General features: G+C 46.5%; 2 protein-coding genes across 3 annotated transcripts in view; both read right to left on the bottom strand.

Annotated features, from left to right (window-relative positions):
* Positions 1–6,418: 6,418 nt before the first annotated feature.
* On the bottom strand, positions 6,419–10,771 carry FBXO22 (F-box protein 22; the record flags this gene model as incomplete). Its single annotated transcript, XM_079540617.1, has 7 exons — positions 6,419–6,848; positions 8,038–8,203; positions 9,096–9,260; positions 9,872–9,967; positions 10,207–10,294; positions 10,445–10,577; positions 10,668–10,771. The coding sequence occupies 7 exons, from the start codon at positions 10,769–10,771 to the stop codon at positions 6,419–6,421; spliced, it is 1,182 nt and encodes a 393-aa protein (XP_079396743.1).
* A 1,267-nt stretch (positions 10,772–12,038) lies between these two features.
* Positions 12,039–12,362, bottom strand: part of UBE2Q2 (ubiquitin conjugating enzyme E2 Q2) — a gene marked incomplete at both ends in the record, with an annotated part of 35,166 nt that continues 34,842 nt past the window's right edge. For both annotated transcript variants that reach the window (XM_079540859.1, XM_079540860.1), the window contains one exon: positions 12,039–12,070. In XM_079540859.1, the coding sequence (XP_079396985.1) occupies positions 12,039–12,070 (32 nt within the window). The remainder of the gene's footprint in view (positions 12,071–12,362) is intronic.

Here is a 12,362-nt window from a genome sequence, read left to right as displayed (position 1 = left end):
CCAGATGTCTTGGTTAGACAAGAGCTGCCCTCTGTAACAACACCTTTGTTTTATCCCCATCACCAATATCTGAATCACTCTCTGGTTCCTTACAGGGTTATGTGGCTCGGGCAAAGAGAAGCCAAGTGACATGGTCTGTCTCTCCCCTGATGACACAAAGAGAATGGCTGGGTACTGAGAGGCATGGAAGACATGAATTGAACAGTCCTACTTTCATCTTGTTTCTAGCGCTGGAGGTTGTGACTAAGACAAAAACCAACATGCATTCATACAGCAGCACATCACCTAGCAGCTCACTACGTGGCATCGACCATGCTGTACTGAAGAAAAAGCTTGAGAACATTTCTGGAAGTGAAAGGGAAGAAAATGCAGAATGCAGATTTCTCATCTCTGAAATAAGGGAAAAAAAGGTGTCTAGAAACGAAGGTGGAAAGGAAGATGTGAATCAGAGTCAATTCCTGGGGTGTCTACTGCATGCTCTGGCATCAGAAAAGATAGCGTATATTTTACACACACGTAGATGCAAACACAGCAAGACAAAGAAGGAAAGACAAAGTGTTACAGTGTATGCAGTAAGAAGTCAAGGAGAAAATAATAATATAACAGCAAATAGTAAACAGAGAAAAATGTATTACTTTCTGAGGACTCATGTGAAAGAAGCTGGAGTACGAGTGAAAGCTCAGCATCTGCAGGAAAACATCCAATCAACCAGAGATCCTGAACCAGAAACGTTCCAGTTGTATAAAGCATAGCTTCCTCCTCAAATTAACCAGCTTACATGCTGGTTTTGGGACCCCAAACCCTTGTCAGTTACCCAGGAGGACACTGTTAATACTGTTTTAAAGACTAGGAAAGAACAAAGTGATTTTTCATCGCATGCGGACACGCCACTGTTAGATTCACAGTTCAGGAGATGTGCAACAATCCTGACAGCTGCATCAGAATCAGAGTTAGCTGAAATACTCTGCACAGTCTCTGTGGAATTGAGTCAGAGAAGACTGCTGTCAGGCAACCTCTGTGCATTACTGATCACAAGACATTCAGACTGACTAACAGTAACATCCAGCACGCTGTTTTCACCGAAGAAGAAAAGGCTTATGGTCATCTGAAATGGAAACTGAGGGAGGAAATCTTGCTACAAGATGTGGAAAACGAATGGACTGAAGTTGTACTCTGTAAACGGTTAAAGCCCTCTCAGCTTTCTAGACAGACGTGGAATAATTCTCCAGTATTACCACTCACATTTGCATTATCTGGGAAACAATTTGTACAAAAAGTGAGAATGAATAAATCAAATGGGTGTTTAAATGCAAACAACTCCATCTATGAAACAATGTTATCTCTGAATGAAATCTTATTAGCGGTCAACACTGCTTCACATCCATTGCAACTGAGAATGTTTCAGCTTCTAAAATTAATTATTTCCATTCATTAGCTTGGTGAATTTGCCTTTCAGGTCACAAGGAGAGGAGGCTATAAATTCATTTTAAGCTGGTCAAACACCACAGGAAGCACATAGCCCACATTACCTCTGATTTAATAAACTTGCACAATGCTGTCAAGCAGTGCTTGTTTAAAAATTAAGTCGTCCTGTGAGCAAGAAAGCTACAGAAAACACTGGTTCCAATCAGATACTGTTCTTGGAGCCAATGGACTGCAGAAAAGGGTTGTGTGGGGTTGTGTGCCCATCTGCAAGGGATGGGCAAGGAGGTCCCTTCTCTGCTTCACTCTGTTTTTGAGAAATATAACATCTCCTATCTTTGAAATTACTCCTCCATCACTTTAAATGTGATCACACTACTGATACAAAAACTGAGAGGAGTGCGGATTAGTTTGGGTAGCACTTTCCCCTGTAGTATGGCCACCTCCAAACACAGCAATATTGATGAAGATATATCTGCTGAGTTTGGAAAAAGCCTTAGAACTGAACTGTGTGAGATTCTCTGGCAGGGTTATTTAGGTAGCTGGGATGCACACATTCACTGTCTGATGATATGGGATAATCGAAGGAATCCCAACATAAACCATCTGCTTTTTCTTTTTTTTTCTCTAAGAAGGGCAATGCAGGTTTTTCGTTACTGTATGTAACATTACCCATCTGTGCTTAGCCAGAGTCTGGTTTGGGTGTTTTGTTTATTTATTGCCCTTTTTAACCTGTTCAGTGTAATCTGTGCTCTGACACCAGGGAGCACTTTAGCAAAGTACCAAATGCACACTCTCTCAGGTACTTAACAGGCTGCAGCTCCGTTCTGTTTGGTACTCCAAAAAGGCTTTCACCAATAATGACTCCTATAGCTAGCCAAGGCTGTGTGAAAGAAGCTTGCAGATGTAAAACCTGCAATAATACCAAGACACTGCTGTTTTCATTCTCCAAACAAACACTAAAACCAGTTTCTAATGCTAAATTCACCTCTATTTCATATACGTGTTTTCAGTGTAATTAGAAGAGAATGCATTTAACTTACCTATTTCTGTACAGGCTTCCTCTGGGCTATATAGCTGTAGCTGACCATCCACTGGCACTTTATTAGCAGGGCTCTGTAATATGAGCTTATGCTGTAGCTCCTATTCTTTTCTCCATCACTGCATTCCCTGCTGTCTCAAACTACTTATAGCCCTTTCTGCCAGCTCTGGAGTTCCTGTTTTGAGGGAATTTGTGTTCACTCTCACTTGTCACACTGACAACAAAGATGAGCTTATTTTAAAAAAGCTGTTGCTAACTCCTGGAGCTGTGAAAAGTTACCCTGAAAAGGTGACATTAATCACTCTGAAACATCTATGTGCTACCTGCTGATCTCAGTGATGCTCTAGCTGTGAAATGTAACAGTGAAAATTTATACATTGGTTTTTTAAACATAAATCCTACAGATTTGGGAATAAAATTTTTGCTCTTAAACTATCAAAGGACTTCAACACCTTTTCCAAGTAGCTGTTAATGATTCTAACGTAAGTATCCAGGTCATATAATTTCCAAATAATCCAAACAGTTTCCAATTTTCTGATGTCTCTGTATGTTACCTGTGTAGAAAAGCACCCTTCCTTGTTATGAACTGCTGCTAGGTGTGCCAGCATCACTACGAGCCACCTGCAATGTCCGAACCTCCATTTTTTAAGCTCTCCATAATATAATCTTGAAAAATAATCGGCTGTCAGGGACAAATAATTATTTTCTTAATGTTTTCAGCGTGCTCAGGTAGACTTTTAATTCAATCAGAATCATATGTAACCACTTGGCTTTATTAAAATGGAGTTTGAGGCTCAATGCTCTCACCAGCCTTCCCTACTCATGCTGAAAGTCAGAGTTTGGCTGTATCGCTTACATCTCTGTGTTTACTGCCGGCTGCCAAGGGGGCATGATTCAGGCTGAGTCATTCCTCTGTTAAAGTAAGGCTCGTTCCAATATTAACCTGGGCCCAAACAAACCTTCTGACACTGCCAGTAACAAGAATCAAGTTCACCCTCTTTGCAGTTTTCTGCAGTTTTTAACCGAAACTGCTTTCCAACAGCACAGTTGGGACAATTTAGCATAATTTGGCTTCTCTCTATCAAGCTATGCTTGCTTCCTTACAACTGTACTACAGAAAAACTACAGAAAAACCCATAGTAAGAGAATTTTTGCAGCAGGAATTTCAAAATAAAAATTCTAGTTCATAGTTTGATGCTTTTTTTGTATTGCTGTTTGGTGGTGCAAATGAGAGGTTATGTATCATGCCACTTGCCTTGTGTCACATTTTTTACACCCTCAGCTCACTTACTTAATTGAAATATGCGTTAAGTGGAAATGAGCAATGCTTCATAGCACATATTCAAAACATGGGGAAAAATAATGCCTTTTACCTTCAGTCAGCAAAATCCCCACTGCTCCCTGCAGACCTTTGGAAGGTTCTCCTTTTTTCTTCACCAAAACAAACTCCTGTTGTAGTCCCGTAAGCTTTACATACTCTTGCAGGAAACTACCACCACCGCTGTAACCGTGCAGGTAATTATCATCAGAGAGGTCCTTCTGTCTTGTCATATGCTGTGTGAGAGGCACTGCTATCCACATGTGACCCAATTACCAAATATTCATGTAACCTTGTCCACTTTTGGGGTGACAGAGGTCTGAATGACTGCACTGCAGCTCTTTGTAGCAGCTCAGAATGTGCCCTGTCCTGGGACTGACGAGCCACACAGGTGGCACACGATACCTGCTAAGCAAATATCATTGGTCTCACTCAGGAGTTTTGTCACGGCTTAAGAGTAAACGACAATTTGGAGGCAAAAGGAATCTGGATACCAAAACACTTTAATCAAATACGTAGCAATATTATGTACCACACCACTGCCCTGGCACACAGGAGAGATGGCACAGTCCAAGGGAGGCAGCGCAGCAATGCCGGCAGGGCAGCGCACAGTTCTGGTGTCCTCTGGGCTCTTCCCCCTTCCCCAGTGGTGGAGATGATCCCAGATCCCCACCAGAGCCTTCTTCACGCTGTGGTTGCCTGCAGCCCTCACAAGCACCTTTAGAGCTGAGACCATCTCCCAGAAATGAGCTCCTTTAAACTGCACTCATTTTGTGCTTCGTCGTGCCTTGGCTGAGGCTCATGAGCTGCTTCTTTGGGCACTTCTGGATGTGCCTGCACTCCTGATCCAGATGTGTGGTTGATTATAATTCCTTTACTTCCATTGCAGCAAGTAGTCGGTTGAAGTTGACAGGCTTACATCAGCAGCTGTGCTGGTGACTACACCAAACTCATGGAGCTCGTGGTAACTACTACAGAAGTCCTGTCTGTATTACAGAAACTGTCAAATATGCGGTGCTAGATGGTGGGAAAGGCCAAGCGTGACGTTCCTGTTATACTGAAAAGATAAAACACATCTCCCTGTCCTCCACTTCAATTCAAGCACACTGATTTGCCAACTTTTTCTTCCAAATGCAGTAACTAAAGCTGTTCCAAGTCACACCCACAGTTACTGATCTCCTGTCCCTGGCAAGAAGGCCACATGGGGTTCACATCTTCTGTCTCTGAGTTAAGAAGCATCACCACCAACAGAGCCATGGGAAAGCACGGCCTGTGCTCTGCACCCAGTGACAGCAGCTCTGCTCTCAGGACAGGCAAACCTCTCTCTGCTCACGAGGCCTCTGCCAGTGCCAAACAGCATGCAGACATTGACTGCAAGTGGCCGAGTGAAGCCTTGGCTCTTACCTGGACAGCAAAAGACACACTGTTGTACAATATACAGCCAAGCATTTTCCTCTTCCTAAACTGAGAACAGGGCAGATGCTCAATGAGGGATTTCAAAGCGTGATGAAACAGTCCAAAACAAATCCTACTTTCTTGTCATTCTGTTGCCAAGTAAAGTAAAAGGGAAGAAGGAATTTATAAGCGAGCAGATGTATTATGAGCTATGCTGAGAATATGATGAAACTACCTATGTGAACTGTGAAACACTACCTTCAGCTGCAGCACCCAAAGTAGATGACTGATGTAAAAGCTTCAGCTCACAAAACATGCAATAGCCCAAGTTGTTGGGCTTGAGACAAAACAAACATCACCAGATCTTGTGTGGCCCAGAATTTCTTATTAAAAACAAAAAATTTCTTAAAGATACCAGGGAGAGTCTTTTTTTTTTTTTTTTTGTACTGTGAATTTAAAAGTTTGTAACAGGGAAGATCGTGCTACAGGAGAATCTAAAACGCTAAGCAGTCCACTCTGATTGTGTAAACGTTTGTACACAAAGGCTAAGAGTGCTGGTAGACACAACGTATCAGGTGTTGTTCTAAATCAAATATTTAAGATGACTGAAACGTAGTTCAAGATAATGAATTGAGTTGAGCTTCACAGCTGAGAGCACCTCACCAGATCGGAGCTTTTTTCTCTGAGAACGGAAGGCCAGGTGCAATTACATAACGTTGTCTTTATTTAATGAGCACTTTCTTGTTTGGTTGGTTTTTTTTCCTAAAGATTTCTTTGAGTTTTACACGGTAAAAGATTCAGTTCTGTAAACAGGCCTCAGGTCTGGGCAGGCTGTGCATCACTCTTAAACCCACGGAACGGTGGATTTCCTGCACCAGTATTTCAGCACACACCAGTAGTTCTTCTGGACTATTTTGCACACATAAATAGAGCACAAAATATTGTTTCTGCACGGTGATTGCTTGGCCTCTGACTGCCACTTGTGCAAACTGTTCTCATTTTAGAAAAAAGAAAGGCTTTCTTCAACTGCAGAACTCCATTCAGTGTCATTTCCCTGCAATTTCAGCACGTGCAGGAGGCTACACAAAAGGCAAGGCTTCCTCATAGCTATTACATTCAACTGTTCCAACTACAGGATTGGATAATGCTAGGAAAATGGTGTTTATGCTCTGGGAAGTGCTCTGACTGCAGGATGCTGGCTCTTCAGGACGAAGCAGCTCACCGATGCACTGCAAACACACTCACGCCTGGTTTGCTTTAGTTGAACCAAGATGAATGAGAGTCATAACAGTAGTGTAACCATGAAGCAGGTCGTCCTTTACATCGTTACATTCTCTCAGTACGAAATTCCCAGTAACTATCCGGTCACATCCTATTTCCCCGTGTCCAAAAAAGCCAAAGAGGGGAACATTTGGAAAAAACTTCCTAAAGGCATCCGCCTCCATGTTCTGTTTGGTTTTGTAATGCCGATACCCTCGGCCAACGCACGCAAACATGAAGCCGATGGTGTTACACTCGGGGATGTTTGCTGCCTTGAGGCGCTGCATGGCGGCTTCCGCTGTCCTCTCATCAGCGACGTCCTGGTCTAACAGAACTGTGGCACTCTGGATCTGGGGCCCGCTGAAAGCCAGCCCCACCACCCCGCAGGCATCGCTGGGCTGGGCGTTATTACTGAAAGGCAACAGGCCTCCGTTAGAGAGCAGCCCAGCGCGACCAGGCCTGAACTGCTCTGCTGCAGCACAAGCGGGCTGCCAAACAGACCAGCATCCTGGGGGTTTTGAAAGCCACCGTAGTTAAAAACTAAACACACTCTTCCAGATTTCCTTTTTCCCCTCTTTTTCCAGCAACCTTTCCTGATGAAAACCTTTCACATCCATCACCCAGGATTAATCATAAGCCTGTCTTTCAAACACTTGCCAAATTCAGCAGTTGGTGCATATCACAGCTCTGCAATTCCAGCTGAACCGTAAGTTAAACTTAACCAAAGATAAGCAGCAGTTCATGTATGAAACCAGGGCAGCAGTCTAGAAGCTGTTCCCGACTTCAGATCCCTGTTGCTATGGGTCTGTGCTCGTTGGTTGGCCAGATTCACATTGGTTTCAGTGGTTACCTATTCTTGTTATCTTAGTAATAGTTTAATAGATACAGCTCTCTGATCTGGAATAATGGTGCAGATGGCACAAATCAGATGCAAAAAAAAAACAAACCCAAAAAACAACTCCTATCACTACGGAGTCCAGACCAACACCGTACGAGAGGAGCCTGCAGCCATGTCTGCAGCACGCTCCCCAGCACAGGATGCTCCTGGATGCACTAGCAAATCAGCAGAGCACTTGGAGCAAGGAAGCCCCTGCAGGGCTCTTGGTGGAAGGATTGGGGCTCAGTGGGTCAGATCCAGCCCAGCCCTTGGAGTGCAACATCCTTGTGGAGCTACTTGTGCTCACAGGGCACAGCTGAGGTTGCATATTCAGCTCTGTAATGTGCCCCAAAACAAGACTGACATAAAACCAGAACAGTCACACAAATGGTCTCTGCTATTTGAGTGATAATTTACCTGAAAGCCAGAGAGCAAGCACATAAATAAACAAATGTAGGGTTTCTGAAGCTGAAAGTTCTCACTTGTTCTCCTAGCTGGGTTTCCAGAACCCAGTGTGTAACACTCATACAAAGCTTCCAGCTTTTCCTGCTGGATCAGTGGAACTGCTGGAACAGTGCAGCAGTTGGGTTTTGTTCTTTTAAACAAAATGTACCACTTTACAACTCTTTGATTGGCATATGGCATAGTTAAAATGTTACAGCTTCTGCAACGTATTTCCCCTGTTAAATCTCTTTCACAATTTACCTTGAAAAATATACCTACTTCTCAGAGATCAGCGATGTAAAGCTCTCCACTTGTCCCCCAGCTAGGATGATACTTTTTTCATTCAAAGGATTGACTATTTGATGAAGAAAACGAGTGGCTCCAGACTTCCAGGAGTTGTAGCCAAACAAAAGAACCACACGAAGATCTGGGTTATTCTTCAGGCCTACAAAAACAAGAACTTCAGTCCCCTTATTTTGACTTCCCCCGAAGCCTAAGAGTTCTACATACACTCTTCACTCCCTCCTTAAATAACACCTAATGCCTCCAGCATGGACTTTCTGTTGCTGCAAGTGAAAAACAAGGCACAAGGCAGCCATGTATTCATGAGTAGATTGTATCTGCTTCCTCCTGCTTTCAGCTTCTTTCCCAGAGCATTTGAGTGGCACAGTCTCAATTATCTTCTTACAGATTCGAACTGAGCACACACGTTATTCAAGAACCACAATGGAGTAAACAGCTTTGCTTGAAAAATTAAGAACTACTAAAATGTGTGCATCAGCCTGTTGCTTATCCCAAGAAAGAAACTTCCAAGTTCCAGGAAGACTCACAGAAAGGCTCACTTGCTCTCAGATGACTCCTCATAAATGCAAGGTGAGGAATGTAAACTGTGTTAAAATAGATGGTTTTCTTTACACCTTTCTTTTTACAACACCTGACTTAGCATCTGAAAACAAAGTTACTTTATAGAAGAAAAGCAGAAGCTCCTTCCCACTCCTTTCTAAACAGAGGTGGCCAGAATAACTCCCAATGGCACAAAACTCATTTACTGTTACTTTTAAACAATTCCTGGCTTGCTTCAAACCTAACAGCTTCCTCTTAGCAGCTCTGCTTGCAACACAAATGAAGAAGTTTGAGACAAACTCAGGTTAACAACCTCAGTACTCCTGATGATGGGTAGAAAGAGATGGGTGGTTACCAGAGCAGCCCTGCAAAGCCTCAATGCTCTGTTAACACACCACAGAAGCTGCTGCTCCCACACGCAGTTTCACACTGGAGTCTCAAAGAGCAGCAAAACACTTGAAAAAGCCCAGGTCAAAGGGAGAACAAGGACGCACCTGCTGCGGCAAATTTGTTTTCGTCAATGACTCTGTTCTTTACTTCTTTAGGAAAATGGAAGGTTTGGATTTTAACCCCATCAATTTTGGGAAACAAAAGAGCAAATCCAGCTTCACCATCTTCAATTTCTTGAGGCTGATTGCTGCTTGAACCCATAGGGGTAACTACAATGACACACAAACACAAAGATTAGTGATTCTGACGCTTTTGTCTGCAACTCAGGCTAAAAGAGGCAGAGCAGCATATGCAGTATAGACAGAATGCATGACAGCTCCTTCCCATCACAACACACCTAATTGATAACCAGTGTGAATTTTTTTTGCTGCTGTTGTGAAAGATGAAACGCATAAGATTTCCACTGTCCAGAAACAATGCTAAAGTCACTTTGCATGAGACACAGATATATACAGAAATCTTCCTTACTCTAAATGCAACGACTCAAACAGCCTTCTGTAGGCACAGAATCAATGTTTATGGCTCTTAGTGCCTGCACACAGGTGTTCATGGAGCCCCATGCTCCTTCATGCTTTAGACCTGCTCTTATTGGTCATGGCTGCAGTGACAGAGACTGGAAGCAAACGCTCAGCAAACACCTGGAAAACGTTATAACATCTAAAAGCTTCTGCTGAGCTGCACGGCACGAGTTATGCCCTGAAATCACAGAAACGAGCAGAAAGGTTTCCTCTTTGTTTACTGTGGGATGAGAACTGAAGGTGAGAGGGAAGGCACAAGCACACCAACAGCAGGGAGCGCAGCACACAAAGGAGGCTCCTACCTACGATCCCCGGGGTGAGCAGTCCAAGGACCTGACATCGCTTTGGCAACAGTTTCTCAATCGCAACGGCTGTTTCTTTACTGTTTCTTTTTCTGGCTATTGAAAAGGAAACAAAAACGGCAAAGAGAAGCGGACCTGACAGACAGAAACCGGCAGCCAATCCCTTCTCACCCCACGGCCGTTACCGACACAAGAGCCCCGCGCCGCCAACAGCTCGGGGTAAAGCGCCTCGCTTCTACGTGCCGCAGCCGTGTTTTTACATTCAGACTCGCAGCGCTCCGCCCAGCGGTCCCTCCCCTGCCCGCAGCCCCGACGGTTCCGCGCCCCGCGGGTACCTTTCTTGTGCTCATGGCACTCCTCGTGCCCGCTGAACGTCTCCGCGTCGGCGATGTAGAGCACGGTCTGGGGCAGGACGTGCACCCTCTGCAAGAAGACGCGAGACGCGGGCGCGCTGGTAACGCCGGCCCGGTACCGGCACCGCCCCGCACCGCGAGGCGCGAACCGGGACCATGGGGGCGAGGGGGGGGGGGGGGGGGGGGGGGGGAAGCGGCCCCGCAGCGCACGCGGACCCACCTCGAGCTCTCGCGCCAAGGCCTGCACCAACGCGTGTCCGCCGGGCGGGCCGGGCTCCAGCGCCGACACCCAAGCGAGGCGCTGCCGCGTGCGCAGTATCCGCCGCGCGCACTCCCTCCACAGCCGGCACACGCTGCAACACAGCCGGCCCGCCCCGCCCACGTTACCTCAGAAACGGCGTCGACGTCCGCCCGCCGCCCCCCCGGCTCCCCTCAGCGCTTACCAGGCGGCGCGCAGCAGCGCCTTCGTGGGCAGGAAGCCGAGCACGCGCTCCACCACCTCGGCCAGGTTGCCGAGAACGAGGCCGCCCTTCCCCGGCGCCTCCATGGCCGCAGAGCCGCGCCCTTCCCCGCCGCCGACACCGCCCGGCGCCGACGCGCTTCCGGTTCCGGCGGCGGCACTTCCGCTCCCGGCACTTCCGCCCGCATCCCTTCCGGCCCCGCCCCGGAAGCGGCACGGCACAGCGATTCTCAAAACGGCCTTTATTCAACTTGATGCAAGTTTACAAATCGCGGCGCGCCCGCCGGGCGAGAGGGGGGGAAGCGGCGGCGGCGGCGGCCTCGGGCCCGGGGCGGCGGCTGCAGGCACAGCCGGGCCGCGGGGGCACAGCCGGAAGGGCTCAGCGAGGCCCTCGGCCCCGCGCCGGGATTGCCGCGGGAGGCGCCGTCCGTCCTCCGCTGCGGCGCTGCTCGGCCTCGGGCTGCCCGCGGAGCTTCTACGGAAAAGAATTCACTCCCGGAGTCCGCCTCGCTTTGTGCCAATCGCTCGCTGTATCAGTTCGTTAGTTTACAAATGATTGCAACAACCCGTTAATAAAATGGAACGCCTATAAAGGTTTTGTTGTGGTTTTTTTTTAGTAATTTAAATATCTTCGAGCCTCAGCAGAGGGAGCCGCCGGCAGCAGCGGAGCACGGCGGAGCTGACGGGCTGCAGCGGCACCGCCTGCACTGCTCAGAGAGGAGGAGGGCAAAACCATCTGACCGTGAGCATCTCTTCCAAAAAATAGTTCGTATTCTCATCCAGCCATGAAAATGTTTAATGACTTAACATACATGTGCTTTTCCTATATCATTAATTTGGAAATACTACAAACGCTGTCATTTTAGACCAGAAAAACTACCGTGATTTGCAAGGTCTGACATTTCCTATAACAGTATTAAACAACATATTAAACCTCCTGACTTCAAATGAAACGACACAACTCAAGTCTTGGCGCTCTGCATCCTGCGAAAGGTGAGAAGTGTGACCAACTCCTGCTGAACGCTCCTGGGGAACGCAGCAGCCCACTGCAGCATTACACTTCCAAATTAAAAAAGAGAGAAGGGAGGGAGTGGCCCAAATATGCTTAATCCATGAAGAACAAATACAGCAAAGGCCCAGACTGCTCAGTCCAAGATGCCTAAGAAGAGCGGAATGGTAAGGCTGCAACTTATACTCGACGTGTCAGTTGACAGATTATCCACTAACTTATCTAATAGCTAAAGTCTTCAGTACGGCTGTTATAGGGGCACTCATAGCTCGAGTCTCTGTGTTGGAAAACGTTAAAAAGAGCTCTTTTGTTGGCATTGGTCCAGATATACAACAGTCCTCGGTATTAACCGTCTTCTTTTGGAGGAGTGTACCAGCCTATGGAGAACAGAGAAACGCATTAGGCACTGCCCTGGCTCTGCTCAGAGGAGCTTACCAGCTGCCTTCTGAATGGGTGGCAGAAATGTCAGGTGAGTAACTCTGGCTCCTGACAGCATTTGGCATGTTGAATCATATCGGATCAAGTGTACATGGCCTTTTCTGACCGCCTCCAGATCTCCAACCTCAAGTCTCCCAGCCACTACAGAAAAAAATTCCTCTTGGTTTTAGTACAGTGAGCAGAGGCCCTGCTTATACTGTCCTAGAGAACTGGTAGCAGCAGTAAGCTAAC

This window comes from Tetrao urogallus, assembly GCF_951394365.1.
Source record: "Tetrao urogallus genome assembly, chromosome: 11".
In the NCBI taxonomy this organism is placed as follows: Eukaryota; Metazoa; Chordata; class Aves; order Galliformes; family Phasianidae; genus Tetrao; species Tetrao urogallus.
Note: the sequence above shows the minus strand (reverse complement) of the source record. Positions and strands in the feature narration are given on the sequence as shown.